The sequence below is a fragment of the Penicillium paradoxum genome, assembly GCF_028828445.1.
Source record: "Penicillium paradoxum strain IBT 22861 chromosome Unknown utg000005l_segment0_segment0, whole genome shotgun sequence".
Lineage (NCBI taxonomy): Eukaryota > Fungi > Ascomycota > Eurotiomycetes > Eurotiales > Aspergillaceae > Penicillium > Penicillium paradoxum.
Genome location: NW_026643183.1, coordinates 3842703 through 3859374, shown reverse-complemented (window position 1 = coordinate 3859374; position 16672 = coordinate 3842703). Strand labels below are relative to the sequence as shown.

The 16672-nt window shown below is 32.8% G+C and overlaps 1 protein-coding gene across 1 annotated transcript; it reads left to right on the top strand.

The window, feature by feature from the left end:
* Positions 1–23: 23 nt before the first annotated feature.
* Positions 24–973, top strand: N7457_006371 (class I SAM-dependent methyltransferase; the record flags this gene model as incomplete). Its single annotated transcript, XM_057177415.1, has 3 exons — positions 24–68; positions 118–407; positions 472–973. 3 exons carry the CDS (start codon positions 24–26, stop codon positions 971–973), a joined length of 837 nt encoding a protein of 278 aa, XP_057031717.1.
* Between the last annotated feature and the right edge of the window lie 15699 nt (positions 974–16672).

The following is a 16672-nucleotide window of genomic DNA, read 5'->3' as shown; positions in this document are numbered from 1 at the left end:
CACCCCCAGCTTTCAGATACATCATGGCATCCAACGTCGAGGGTCCGAAGGATCACTGGTCAGCTGAAGTATGTATTGATCAGAACATCACATTCAGATATATAGTAACAAGCTCAGGCATATGCTACATCTGCGTCCTTCGTGCACTCAGCCAAAATCACCGGAAAGCTCCTCAGCTCCCTAGACCCCAAGCCAACAGACAAGGTCCTTGATGTGGGCTGCGGCGATGGAAAGTTCACAGCAAATTTCCTTCCTGCTATCGACTCCGTCTTGGGCATCGATTCATCCGCATCGATGATCCAGTCAGCCAACAAAGACTACGCAGGTCCTAAGGCCAGCTTCCGCGTTGTGGATTGCAGATACCTGGAGAAGGAAACCTCCATTGTGAATGGATCATGGGATAAAGTGTATGCCTTGGATGATACTATTTGCCAGAAAGTATACGCAGGCCCATTTCTAACGAGCCGACAGGATCTCTAACGCAGCCCTCCACTGGATCTTGCGCGATGAGTCAACGCGTATGTCAACTCTCCGCGCAATCCATGGATGTCTGAAGTCTGGCGGGTCATATGTGTTCGAGATGGGCGGCCATGGTAATGTTGCCGAGACTAAGACGGCGCTTGTGTACGCACTGGTGCAACAGGGTATCCCTATCGAACAGGCGAGAGAGGCAAGCCCTTGGTTTTTCCCGTCTGATACTTGGATGAGAAATGCCTTGGAAGAGGTTGGGTTCCAGGTTGAGAATGTTGAGCTTGAATATCGCCCAACAAAGCTCACCAGCGATGCGAAGGGAGGTCTAGAGGGATGGGTTAGACTAATGGGAGCCCAGTTCCTAGATGTCCTCCCAGAAGAGAAGCGCGATGCTACGGTTCAGCAGATTTGTGGTGTGCTTCAGGATGTGGTGACTCGTGGTGAGGATGGTAGCCAGTGGCTAGGGTATGTGCGACTAAGGGGTATCGCAAAGAAGATCTAAATGTTCAGAAAGAATTGATTTGGAATTCCTTCGTCCAAAGACTATTACGCATTACGTCGTTAAATAGGTAAATCGCTCATATTAGGACCGGCGTACTAGCGGGTCCTAGCAGGTAATGTAGAACTAGAGTGAAGGAATAGTAGGGTGCTAGTATATTTATAAACTAATCGCTAAAGAGCTAAGTTCCCCTAGTAGTCTATATAGGGATAACCTCTAGCGGGTTATAGGACTAGGTCACCTAACCCGGTAGGACTTAGTCTTTATAATATATTCTCTAGTGGGGGGTTATACTACCCTTACTAGGTCACGGGTCCTAGGTAGACCTGGCAGTGACCCGCGGGTGACCCTTATAACCCTCGGACCGCCCCGCCACTAGGGCGGTTCGAGGGTCTAACCTCCCGACCCTAAGGGTAGTCCACCTAGGGGTTGGACCCTCGGAGGGTGACCCTTAGGGTTACCCGCGGGTCCACAAATAGGACAAATAGGTAAATCTCGTGATATATATAATTTATATAGATTTGCCTTATATTTTTAAGTATCTTAATTATAGTGACTAAACTTCTTTAGGGAATATTTTATAATTATATAATGTTCTAAGGCTATAGAAGTTTTTAAAGTATATTCTTAATTCTATTTTCTATCTACTATATATCTATTAAGCCTTCTTAATACCTTTCGAACTCTTCTAGATAATCGAGGAAGAGGAAGTCTACTATCTTTATCGATATTATTCTCTAGATTAGATTATATCTCATTACCTTCACTTAGTAAGCTACTTCTTTATCTCCTTCCGAGAATAGTATATAGGGATAGTTATAAAATAGGTAGTAATTAGGTTTATTTAACTATATCTTCCTTAGTATTACTAATTAGTTTAAATAAAGTAGTATCTATACTACTTACCTCTATTAAAGCTATAATCTCTTAGGAAGTTAAATACTCTTAGAGAATTAGATACTAGTTCTCCTATAGATTAAATCTTATTATATATATAAATATTATAATATCTTAGATCGTCTTTAGCTTTAAGGAATCTAGTCGATAATAATAAATATTATATATAGAGTTAAATAGCCGCTCTATACTTATATTAATAGCTAGAATAGATATAATATTATAGGTAATACTTATAAGAATAGGCTATTTATATTAGTTATCTTTCTAGAAAGTATAAGATAATAAACGCTATAATATTAAATTTATATAAAAATTAGTTAGATATAATAAATCGAGATAGATATTAAGACTAACTAGTATTAAAATATTAAATTAGCTTATCCCTATTTAGAGTATTAAACTATAGAGAGTTATTTAACTCTAATATAGACTTAAGCTTAGATATTACGACCCTCTACTAGGAGAGTGCCTTATAGGCTAGATCCCGCCTAGTCCTATGATCTAGAACCTATGACCTAGTAGGGGTAGTATAACCCCCCGCTAGAGAGTGCACTAGGAAGACTAAGTCCTACCGGGTTAGGTAACCTAGTCCTATAACCCGCTAGAGGTCATCTATATAGAGACTACTAGGGGAACTTAGCTCTTTAGCGATTAGTTTATAAATATATTAGCACCCTACTATTCCTTCACTCTAGTTCTATATTACCTACTAGGACCCGCTAGCACACCGGTCCTAATATTATAGGACTAGGCGGGATCTAGCCTATAAGGCACTCTCCTAGTAGAGGGTCGTAATATATAAGGAACGATATATTCTACGCGGGGATAGTATAGGGCGCTAAGATATAAGTATTAGTTTAAGCGTCGAGCCTAGAATCGACCTAAGGAACGTTAATAACCGCTAATATAAGCGGAGGTCTATACTTACTATTATATAAGACTACCGCTTCCTTATATAATAGTCGTACCGGGGAGTATTAACGTTAATCCTACTAGGCGGAGGGATATATATATACGCCGGGTTTTATCTAAGACGGTCTATATAACGCTAATACTATATACTCGTAGGGTTAGTAGGGGAGACGACGGCCGGGGGGCGTAATTATTAATAGAGGTATACGTCGTACTCGCGACCTGTTAGGACCGGCGTACTGGCGGGTCCTAGTAGGTAATATAGAACTAGAGTGAAGAAATAGTAGGGTGCTGGTATATTTATAAACTAATCGCTAAAGAGCTAAGTTCCCCTAGTAGTCTCTATATAGATGACCTTTGGCGGGTCACGGGACTAGGTCACCTGACCCGGTAGGACTTAGTCTTCCTAGTGTAGTCTCTAGCGGGGGGTCGTACTACCCCTACTAGGTCACGGGTTCTAGGTTATAGGACTAGGCGGGATCTAGCCTATAAGGCACTCTCCTAGTAGAGGGTCGTAACATTTTCCCCCTCCTTAAAGAGCTACGTCCTCGTAGCTAAGGGTCGGGGGTCGAGGGTCTCTTATAGTCGAGGTAGGGAGGGTTCGAAAATAGTATATATATCTAGCTATCTAAAAGAGGGTAATTTATCTTTATAGTAAAAGGTGTAGATAGACTCGGAGCTTTAAGCGTTATCTCTCTTCGTCGCGTATAATCTAAGTTCTTTATATATTTTTTACTTATCTCTCTTCGAGTTATAGCTTTCTTCTTTCTACACTTCTTTATCCTTTCACTTTTTCTTCTTATAGCTTTTCGTCGCTTTACTTTTCTTCTTATAGCTTTTCGACTTATTATAGTAGCTCCCTTTCCTTTAGTCGTAAGTACGATATATATCTCTATTAATAATTATGCCCCTCCGGCTATTATCTCCTTTATAAACTTTATAAGTATATAGTATCGGCGTTATATAGACTATCTTAGATATAACCTAAGGTATATATATATCCCTCCCTTTAGCGGGATTAATATTAATACTCTTTAGTATAACTATTATATAAAAAAGCGGTAGTTTTATATAATAGTAAGTATAGATCTCTACTTATATTAGCGGTTATTAACGTTTCTTAGGTTAATTCTAGGCTTAACGTTTAAACTAATATTTATATCTTAACGCCCTATATTACCCCTATATAAAATATATCGTTTCTTACGATTATATAGGGTTTTAAGGTATATAGAATACTTTAACTCGGAATATCTATATAGGTATAGTTACGCTTTTTAGTCCTTCTTACGCTATACCTTTTCTATCTTTCTTACTTTTTCCGCCTCTTATAATATAGGTTTTATTAATAAGTTAGGTTATAGGTTAGCTTCGGGCGCCTTCTTAGGTTAGGTTATATATATAGCGGTAAGAATATAGATATATCTTAAAGGTTACTTATCTAATATAGGTAGTTATTATATTATACCTTTAGAGAGTATTTATCATCTACTAGTCGACCTACGAGAGAATCGAGTATAATAACGAGAAAACCAAAGATAGGGAAAGAAGAGAGAAAGATCTAGTAGGAGACAAAGCTTTATACCCTATCTACTATATAAACCAATCAAACCTACATATCCTAAATAGGTTTAGTAATATTACTATTAAATAAGAGACAAAGGAAACTAGCAAACAATCTAGGAGATCGGAAGGTGCAAACAAGACATATGACGTGGATCGTTATATATTCCCCGCGAAAGAATACATCTAGTCCCTAGATATCGGATAAAGACCGGAATTAAAAGTATCGTAGTCGAAAGTACCCTTAACCTTAAGCTCTTTGATAGCGGCGTCCATTTCGTCCTTATCCCTTTACAGTATGCTAACGTTAACACTAGAAATATCTATTTTGTCAGTATAGTTATTTAAAGAAGTTGACTAGAAATTATAACCGGCGAGCTACTATACGATTTTAAGGAATTCGGGATAGGTGCGAGGTAAATTGAGCTATTAAGAAAGTCTATTGCGTAGGAAAGTATTAAGACCTTTGCGGAAAGTAGAGATTTTTATAACGTCGGGCCACTCTTATCCTCGAGCTTCGTAAAGAACTCTTTCGAATTTAGCGATATAAGCGGCGAGAGTATCAGAATCTTGCTTAATTGAAAGAAGTCGATCTTTAGCTTCTTAAGTCTTGTTTAGATTATCGTAAACGCGTCGAAGTTAATCGAGAATGGTAGAAGAAGTGGTAGGGGTAGCTTACTAGACCTCGAGCTATCGAATCTACTGCTGAAGGTTATCGATGATAGCTGTAAACTCGGTATAAAGCTCGGCGCGTAGCTCGGTACGTAGCTATTAAAATTGTTGATATTGATCCATTTTAATAAGGATCGAGGGAAGGAAGCGAGATTTAATAAAAAGACTTACACTAGAAATCTATACCTAGAAATAATAGAAAAGAAGAAAAAATCAAGGAAAGGAAGTCAAGAAAAGAAGGGAATAGTCGGTCTCCGCCTCAGCTTACTAGACTAACCCGGAGCAGCCTAGTCTCTATTCGTCCGAAGCACGATACTAAGCTATCCAAAGGAGAAATCGAAAAACGGGCTTCCACTAAGAATAAGCTTAGTGCACGTGAACTCTCTATATAGTGTTGTGAAGCGGAATAGTGCCCTTCTCAATATAGGCCTTCGTAAAGAGGATCTTTAGTTTTATGTCACCTACTAGTCGATCTACGAGAGAATCGAGTACAATAACGAGAAAACTAAAGATAGGGAAAGAAGAGAGAAAGATCTAGTAGAAGACAAAGCTTTATACCCTATCTACTATGTAAACTAATTAAACCTACACATCCTAAATAGGTTTAGTAATATTGCTATCAAATAAGAGACAAAGGAAACTAGCAAATAATCTAGGAGATCGGAAGGTATAAATAAGATATATGACGTAGATCGTTATAGTATTAACTATATTACTTTTTATCTTATTTTTTAATAATAAGCTTTTATATATCTTTATTATATATCTATAATCTTTTTAGACTATTTTTCGTTTACTTCTTATCTTTATTAGTATTTTAGATCCTCTCTTAATCTATCTATAGTATATACTAATATAGTTAGTTATTTTCTAAAAGTCCGTTTAGTAGTTAGCTATTAAGTTTAGTATTTTTAAGCCTACTCCGGTCCTTCTAATCTTCCTAAGACGTATCTAGCGGTAGATCCTAAGTTATATTAACTTCTTTTTTATAGATCTTCCTCTATAAGTTATATATTCTAGCTATTCTTTTTTCTTATTATAGTAGTTCTTAAATACTAGTATATCTTCTATATTTTCTCTTAGCTTCTAAGTATTTTCCTTATATCTATATCCTCTCTATTTAATAAAATATTTAGCGCTCTTACGGTTATTAGTAAGGATCTCCTTAATCTTCTATTTAGGTTAGTTATCTATTAGTATAAGATTAGGCCGCTTTTAAGCTTTTAGCGGATCTCTATAGTATAGCTCTAGTATTAAAATATATTATATAAAGTAGATCTTATAGTATCTTAGTATAAGGATTAACTAGTATACCTATTATCCTACTATACCTATTATTATAAAAAGTCCTATATAGCGGTTATCTAGCTTTTTATATAGTTATCCTAAGTTAATATACTTATTTCTTAGTATAACCTATTATCTAATTATAAAGGACTTCTCTATATATTTCCTATTATAAACTTATTTTATTATAGTTTTTAACTTTTCTAGGCGCTTTCTTAATATCTCTTATATCTTTAGTATTTCTTTTATATAGCTTTTAGCGTTATTATAGATTTTTATCTTCCTATTTAGTATTAATATTCTTAGTTCCGGTTAGAATCCTAGTAATACTTTAGCTAAGGATATTTTTAGTATATTATAAGTAATAGTATTATAGATAATCTATATAAAAGAGATCTATCTTATTTAGTCGTTCTAGTATTAACTTATTATATTATATAGATAATACTTAATATTCTAGTTTTATCTTTTTATCTACCTATTAGTTTATAGATAATAGATTATTTATAGTTTATATATTATAGTAAAGAGATAGTAGAAATAGCTTTAGAATTTTAATATAAAGATAGTATCTCTATTACTAATAAGATTTTTTAGTATTCCTTATAAGGGTATAACCTTTTTATAAAATAAAGTTATAAGTTCTAGCGAGTCTATATTCTTAGTATAGGAAATATAAAAGGAATATTTTAAAAATAGATTAACTATAACTATAATTACGTTATAAGCCTTCCCCTCCTATTTTAAAGATAGTAGATCTATAATAAAGTCTATACTTATCTACTAGCTTAGTCTTTTTAGTACTAGTAGTAGTTTAAGTAATCTATATAGCTTATAGCGTTTAATAGTATTAGACTAATAAACCTAATATATAAGGATATAGTCCTATATATCTTTAATAAGGCTTTTCTATTAATATTTATATCTAATAGCCTATAGCGTTCTTTTTCTTATATAATAGTCTACCTATAGATCGTTATAGTAGATTCTTATAATTTCCTAGTAGATTATAGGTTCGTCTTTAGGAATATAGATATAGTTATTATATCTTAGTAGTCTATCCTAGCTTCTTATATTTTATTATATCTTCGAGGGTTATTTAAAGTCGCCGGTTTCCTATACCCTTTTAAACGTATTCCTATAGAACTTATTCTTTACCTATATCTTAAGTATAAGTTCTACTATAGTTTCTAACGGCTTATAGATATATATAGTTTCTCCTTTAGCTACTTCGCGTATCTTCTTTTAACTTAGTAGTTTATTTATTAGGGACTTAATAAGGATCTTTATATATACTATAGTTATTATAGCGTCTAGATATATTATATTTTATAAATTCTTTTAGTAAATAGTATCTTTATTAATAGTCTCTTTAAATTTCTATATAAAGATATTATAACTTATAGTATCTAGTAACTTATTTATTATATAGTTAGATTATCTACTAAAAGCGTCTATAGGGTTTATTTTCCTTAGGCGGAATATAATAATAAAGTTAAAATCTATAAGGTATTCTACTTAGTATATTTAGTATCTTATAAGCTTCTTAGTTATTATAAATTAAATAAGATTAGTATAATCTATTATTACTATAATTAGATACTTATTTCTTTTAAGAAAATAGCGTTATTTTTTAAATCTTATAAAGATTACTAGTATTTTCTAGTTACTAATCTAGTAGTTTTTTTTATTATTAGTATTTTCTAGAAGTAGAAGATAATAGGGTACTAATATCTATCTTCCTAGAGTTATAATATAATTATATAGATAATAGCTTCTAATATATCTATTTCTATTATAGTTTTTAATATAGTATTAAAGTATATAAGTATTAGTATAATCTAGAAAATAGTTTTAGTCTTTTTAAAAGCTTCTTATACTTCTTCTATAAAGATAAACCTTTCCTAGCGTTTATTTCTTCCCTTTTTTTATATCTAACCCCTTAATTAGATCGTTAAAAAGAGCGCTAATTATTAACTATTTCCTAATAAAATATTAGTAAAAGTTAGTAAAGTCTATAAACTACTATATATTAAAGATATAGATTAGTTCTAGCTACTAGCTTATTATCTCTATTTAGATAGGGTTTATAGTAACTTTATAGCGGGAGACGATAAAGCCTAAAAAGTCGACTCTCTCTATATAGAATATATATTTATTAAGTTTAATAAATAATCTCTACTTAATTAAGTATTCTAGTACTTCTCGGACGTAGTATATATAAGTCTCCTTATCCTTCGAGAAGATTAGTATATTATTAAGATATACTACTAGGTAGATATTAATAAGTCCTACTAAAGCTCTATTAATATATACTTAGAAAATAGTAGGAGTATTAGCGAGTCTAAACGGTATTACTATATATTTAAAATATCTATAGCGGTATCTAAACGCTATCTTCTACTTATCTTCCTATTTTATATAGATCCTATAGTAAGTATCTTATAGATCTAGTTTAGTATAGATCTATACTCCTAATAATCTTACTAAGGACTTATTAATTAGTAGTAGAGAGTAGCGGTTCTTAATAGTAATTATATTTAACCCTCTATAGTCTATATAGAGTCTAAGCTTACTATCTTTTTTTAGTATAAAGAGGATAGATATATCTAATTAACTCTTTAAGTATCGGATCTAACCTTTTTTAAGGTTCTTTTTAATATACTAATAGAGGACTTCTAACTTCTTAACGGATAGTATATATACTAACTAATCTTTAAAAAGGTATTTTATCTAATATTAGCTTAATTATATAATTATACTTTATATAGATTAGAAAAACTATAATACTTTTTTTACTCGCTATAATAACTAGATCTTAGTATTCTAGCGGGAGTTTAGTTAGGGGTTATACTAAATAGAAAGTCTTATCTAAGCTTTATATTACCCTTAGTATTACTATAAACTTCTTAGTAATCTTATTAATATCTAAGTATAACTCTCTAAGTATACTTTATAGTTTTACTTTTTTCTTAAAGTCTTTTAATAGGAGGGTTTTAACCTCTAATAGAGCTATATTTTTATATACCTACTTACTAATTACTTAGTTAATATCCGGATTTATTAGTCTAAGCTAATCTATTCTTAAAATTATATTATAGATTATTATATCTATAGTTTTATAGATTATTTTAATAACTCTATAGGTTCTATTCCGGTCTATTAGACTAAGCTATATTTCTTAGCTTCTATATAAAGAGATCTTATATCTATCTATAGCTTTTACTAGATAGATACTTATTATATATATTTTTTTTAAGTTCTCTTTTACCTATTTCTAGTTTACGAAGTTCTAGATTATACTACTATCTATTAGCGTCTTAGCTACCCTTATTAGGGCTTTAGTCTTAATATCTAATATTAGTATATTATAGATAAATACTTAGTATACTCTTTTACGTTCTCTAAAGAGAACTATCCCTAATACTATAAGAGTTTATAGTATAAGGTTATTTATTTTTTTAACTCTTCCGCGGTTATAGCGTTTACTATAGCTTTTTTATAGTAGTCCTTTATATAGTAGCCCGGCTTACTATAGAAGTTATAGAATTTACTATCTCTACTCTAATCTTATTTAGACTTTATAGTAGCTTTTCTACTTTTTATAATAGTTATAGCTTATTATATAAAGGAGGCGTTATTTCCCTTAAAGAGTCTTCTATTAGATTCTTATAAGTCTATAATATTTCTTAGTATTATCTTCTTAGTCTTCTTAAGATATAATATCCTACTTAGTATTATTTTCTTAATTTAATTATAGAAGACTACTTAGTTATTCTATTAATCTATAGTAAAGGCTATAAATCTCCTTATTTTATCTTATACCTCCTTAACGATACCTATCTCTAAATAGTCGATTTTTATCTATTTAGTTAGTATATCTTTTAGGTAGTTATAGAGTCCGGTAAGCTTTAAAACGTATTAGTATATATCTTAGTACTTAGCTTATATTATCTACTATTAGTTATATTTAGTTTCTCGCTATATCTCGATAGGGTTAGTAATCTAAGCGAGCGCCTATATTTCGAAGACCGATTAGGTAAACGTTATACCTAGGTTATTCCTATAGTATTCTATCTACGTTATATTAATCTTTAGTACTAAGAACTTAGTTACTTAGTCTATTTTATATATATTACTAATAAACTAATTAAGGTATCTATTCTAAAAGACTTCCTAATTCGATTTAAAAAGATTATATTTATCTAAACTCTTAGCTTTATACGTTATTATATTATAGAGTATATATAGTTCTCTTACTTCCTTTTAATAGAATAGATAGCCTCCGGTATTTTCTTATAATATAATTAAGTTTATATAGGTAGTATCGGATAGTTAGTAGATAGTTTAGCTAGTAGTACTATCTATTAAGGTAAGTGGGCCTAATACTACTATAAAACGTAGGAAGTAATGGTAAGGTAGAGCGTTTACTAAAAGAGCTACTATAACGACTAACTAGTCGTCATATTAGGTTAGTAACCTAAATACCCGATATATACTATAAGATATACGCACTATATTTATACTCCGTATATTAGGTTATAACATTATCTCCCCTCTTTCTAATGCCTTGACCCCGAGGTATAAGGAAAGCATAGAATATCCATAGGTAGCTTGAACGGTATGATTACCGTGCTGATAAGATATCGGTATATATATTTTAAGTTATAGACCCCTAAGTGTATATCTAGATCTAGCGCGGGGCTATTTCTATGATATTCCTTGCAAAGACCGTAGATCCGAATTCGACATCTGTATGTCTCGAACCTAGGGTCTCCGAAGTTGGTCGTCATATTGTTAAGGCAAGTGGGCCTGACACCACTATAAAACGTAGGAAGTAATGGTAAGGTAGAGCGTTTACTAAAAGAGCCACTATGACGACCAACTGGTCGTCATATCAGGTTACTAACCTAAATACCCGACATATGCTATAAGATATACGCACTATATTCATACTGCGTATGTTAGGTTATAACACTATCTAGTAAACCCTAATAAATCCTAGATCTTTATATTCTCGCCTATAGGATTACTACGTTTTCTTCTTTATCCTATAGCTTTACGCGGATCCTATTTTTCTCCTTTACTAGAGCTAGACGTCTTTTAAGAGTCTCTAACTCTCGGAGTTCCGCCTCCTTATCTACCTTAGTCGGGGTTATCGGATCCGGCGGGTTTTCTCCCTAAGGGTTATCGTCGACTCCCTATATCTCTACCTCTTCTAATAGAGGTTATAGGGGTCCCGGGACGTCGTTCGTTTCCGCGATCGGGGCTAAGGCTCCCCTTAGGCGGTCGCTCGTATATTAAGTTGTCGATATTACGTATTCTAACGGTCTATTTTAATTAAGATTTAGCGATTAGAATATTAGGACCGGCGTACTAGCGGGTCCTAGTAGGTAATATAGAATTAGAGTAAAGGAATAGTAGGGTACTAGTATATTTATAAACTAATCGCTAAAGAGCTAAGTTCCCCTAGTAGTCTCTATATAGATAACCTTTAGCGGGTTATAGGACTAGGTTACCTAACCCGGTAGGACTTAGTCTTCCTAGTGTAGTCTCTAGCGGGGGGTCGTGCTACCCCTACTAGGTTATAGGTTCTAGGTCATAGGACTAGGCGGGATCTAGCCTATAAGGCACTCTCTTAGTAGAGGGTCGTAACACGACCGGAGGAAAGGGAGCTACTATAATAATTCGAAATAATCTATAGTAAGAAAAGCGAAACGACGAAAAGCTATAAGAAGAAAAAGCGAAAGGACGAGGAAGTATAGAAAGAAGAAAGTTATAACTCGAAGAGAGATAAGTGAAAAATATATAAAGAACTTATATTATACGCGACGAAGAGAGATAACGCTTAAAGCTCCGAGTCTATCTATACCTTCTACTATAAAGATAAATTACTCCCTTTTAGATAAGCTAGATACGTGCTATTTTCGAACCCTCCCTATCTCGACTATAAGAGACCCTCGACCCCCGACCCTTAGCTACGAGGACATAGCTCTTTAAGGAGGGGGAAAATGTTACGACCCTCTACTAGGAGAGTGCCTTATAGGCTAGATCCCGCCTAGTCCTATAACTTAGAACCTGTGACCTAGTAGGGGTAGTATAACCCCCCGCTAGAGAGTGTACTAGGAAGACTAAGTCCTACCGGGTTAGGTGACCTAGTCCCGTGACCCGCTAAAGGTTATCTATATAGAGACTACTAGGGGAACTTAGCTCTTTAGCGATTAGTTTATAAATATATTAGCACCCTACTATTCCTTCACTCTAGTTCTATATTACCCGCTAGGACCCGCTAGTACACCGGTCCTAATAACCCTACTATTCCTTCACTCTAGTTCTATATTACCTACTAGGACCCGCTAGCACGCCGGTCCTAATATTAGATATTCTAACTCTTAATAATAAACTATTTAATAATAACTAACTCTACCTAATATTAAGCTACTCCTTATAGCGCTTAACTTAGGTCTCAAGACTACCTCTATAAATATCTTTCTAAAAAGTCTTAATAGGATCTTTAGATTCCTATTTCTTTATAGAAAAGAATTAGAGCTTTTAAGCTAGAGATAAAATTATATTAATATTATAAAGATATCTATTAATACTATCTATATCTTTATAGTATTTTAAAAGCTTTTCTAATATAGCTTTAAGTATAGATTATATAAGTTATTTCTAAGGAACTTTCTTCTATCTTAATATAGTAATTATACACTTAAGATAATTAAAAAGACGATTATATATTATAAAAATAAAATAAATACTTAAGTCTTTAGTCTATAATATAAGACTAATAAATCTAAAGAATAGCTCTAAAATAAAAAGTAGATACTTAATCTACCTCTATTCTCCTAAGCTTAGTATAAAATAAGGCTACTCGTACTATAAATAGAAGGTATTAAAGACTAACTATAGCCTCTTTACCCGTTAAAGTATTAGAAATAGGGGATTATTAATCTAACTATCCCTACTCCTAATCTGACTACCCCTACCTGAATTTTTAGGTATTGATGCCTGATGGTGCCTAAACAATCATATGACTTCTGAATATATTTTTTTCTACCACTTAAATATCATATGACCCCTCATTTTCTGCCACCTAAATTCCTAGATCATAGGATTCGAGTTTATATAGTGAAAAATACACATTTTATATTAGAAAAACGCACTGATTTCTAAACTAATAATACCTATTAAGTGGTTAACCTCGCTTCTTTACTTCCCTTTTAGGAAGTTACGCGCCTAAAACTCTTAGGCATTAAGTTTGTAGTTCTATGATTTTAGTACAAAGGCGGTGAGAAAAGCGGTTAGGGAGAGTTTAAAGGACCCTAGAAAATCAGTCATTATTTAGGCATTAACTAGGGACCCAGCCTAAAAATTTAGGTAGGGGTAGTCTATTAACTAACGTGGTATTTAGTATAGTAGGGGTCTAATCAAGGGAGTTAAAATCTCTATATTTCTGTATCCACTCTTCTAGTAGGAAATATAACTATCTAACTAATATCAAAAATACTACGTGGATAGGATAAACTAAACTTCCGGTATACCGATCTTATACTCCGACATACCCCCTTAGCTAGGCTAGTATAGTCTAGCTACTTCCTACACCTAAGTCGGTATACTATTTCTCTCCCTTTGTTAATTAAATGACCTATACTATCAAATAGCTCCTACTATTAGATAGCTTATATCTATTATCCTTAATATTTTAAGGAAAGCTTTATACTTTTGCCTAGTGAGTAACTTTGTAAGTCCGTCTATAGCTATACTAGCTATCGGTACCTATTTCACCTTAATTCTTCCTTCCCTAACTTCCTATCTAAGCTAGTGCCGATAAATATTAATATATCGTAATTTCGTCTCGAACGCTATATCCTCGTTAGTTAGAAGACTAATAGTGCGCTAATTATCGTAATTAATACTTAGTTAATAGGAAGGGATAAAACCGAGGGTATTAAGAAGTCTACGCTACTATTATAGCTATTTTATAGTCTCTAAGAGACCGAGGAGCTTAGCTTTAGTAGTAGAGGTAGTGACTATAGACTACTTACTAGCCTTCTAGTCGACTAGCCCGCTATATACCTAGTAGATATAGCTAATAGAGCTCTTTCTATCGGGGTGATCCCTATATAAAGTATTACTAGCGAATTAGACGGAGTCCCTTTCTATATCTAATTCTACGCTATATTTAATAACGAGATAGCGGGTAGAATTAAGGTAGGTAATAACTCTATTAGCTACCTAATAGTACTAGGGGCCTAGATTTATTAAATATTATACTAGACGAGTAGTCGATTTTATAGTATCTAGTCTTATAATCGTAGTAGTATATCTAGTAGATCCTACCTTCTTTTAGTATAATAGGATCTCTTAGGCTATAGCTATACCCTAATATAGAGTTAGCTCTTCGATAAATATTAGGGTATATACCGCTAGTCTATCTATAAGATTATATTATATAGTAATACTTACTATATAGCTATCTTAATAAAGCTATAGCTTCTTTTACTACCTATCTCTAATAATATAGATATTAAGAAACTATACTACCTCTCCGTAATCTATTAATTCCTAGTATACTTCTAGATCTTACTCTAGTTATATAGCCCTTCTTTATATATCTTTATAATAAGTAATTAGGATATCGTCTATATAAAAAAAGACTATTAGTCTATTTCTAATAAAGATATAAGGGTCTTCTAGGGCTTATTATAGACTTAGCTTACGAAATATACTAGCTACTTCCTATTACTATAGTCTAGGTAAGACTCGTAGACTATATAGTACGCGGCGGAGCTTCTAGTATTTACCTAGTAGTCTAAACCTATTAGGTATCTAGGTATAGACCTCTTTTTCTAGCGTACTATTTAAAAAGGTAGTAATAGTATCCCGCTATCTTAGATCGAGATTAAATACGGTAATAAGGGTAAAGATTATCCTTATAGTCCTTACTACTAGTATAGTAGCTCTCTTTTCTTTATACGAAATAGTCTCTAGATCTCCCCGTATATATATACGAGCTTTAAATTTAACTAGATAACTATCCTAATCGTATTTATAGGTGAATACCTATATAAGAGGTAGTATTTACTTACCTCTATCCTTTAGTCTCTCTATAGTCTTATAGGTTTCCTTTTCTATTAGAGAGTTAATCTCCTTCCTTATTACTATAAGAAAGCCTTCCTAAAATAGATAGTTTATAATATCTTTATAGTATTTTAGGACTAGAGGGAGATTATCTTAATAACGTCTAATTTTAGGTTTCTTAGTATATAGTCCTATAGCGAAAGTATATAGTAGCGTAGGAGGGTCTTCCTTTTCGTCTATAGTTCCTATAATTATTATATCTATAGCTCCTATATTTATTATATAGATATAGTCTTTATCTTACCTAGTTTAACGTCTTCGCTTTCTACTAATAATATTACTAGTATTAATATCTTCTACGATTTATCTACTTAGGGCGAGAAGTTCCGTCTATAGTTATCTTTCTAGCTTATTTTCTAGCTTATCTTCTATAGTGGGAATAGCTTTATTATTCTAAGTCTAGTCGCTAACTAGATCCTCTAGATCCCCTAGTATATCTACCCCCTAACTAGGGGTAGTATAGTGATCCTACGTATAGGGTTCTTATAGCGGTATAATAGGGAGCGGAGGAAGAGGTTTATCCGGAAATATACCTAGCGGGGCTCGGGGTTTATAGATTTTAGGTATTTACTATATAATCGTAGTTTTTAGGGAGGGTAGGACCACTTATTAGTCTACCCCCTAAAGTAGGGTAGTATCTCGCTAACTAACTTCACTAGCTATCTCCCTCTACGGAGAGTTCTACTATATATTCTACTAGTTTTCTTACTAAGATCCTTACTAAGATCCTTACTAAGATCCTTACTAATTATAGTGCTAAGTTTCTTATAGATTATTAGACTAAGCTTCCTATAGATCTCGATAATCTCTCTCTTCTATTTCGCTAGTCTCTTAACTAGCTATTACGTAATTAAGTACCTAGGTAAACTCTTCTATAGTAATTTCCTAAGGTTCTTACTATATTAGTATTAGAATAAGCTAATATCTATTATAATTAGGGATATATTTATAAGTTTTATTAAATACTATATCCCTAATAGGCTTCACTTTCCTATTATATAGAAACTAGATTTTCTAGATATTTAATACTATATAGCTAACTAAGAATCCGATCTTAGCTCGTAGGTTTATTTTATTAGACTAGACCTATTTATCGATCCTATAGTATACTAAACTTCTATATAGTTTAATATTTAATAGGTTAATCTTTAGCGCCTATAGTGCGAACTCTTTCCGTACCTCCTCCTATAGTATAACCTAGTAGTTTTCGGTAGTAATATACGT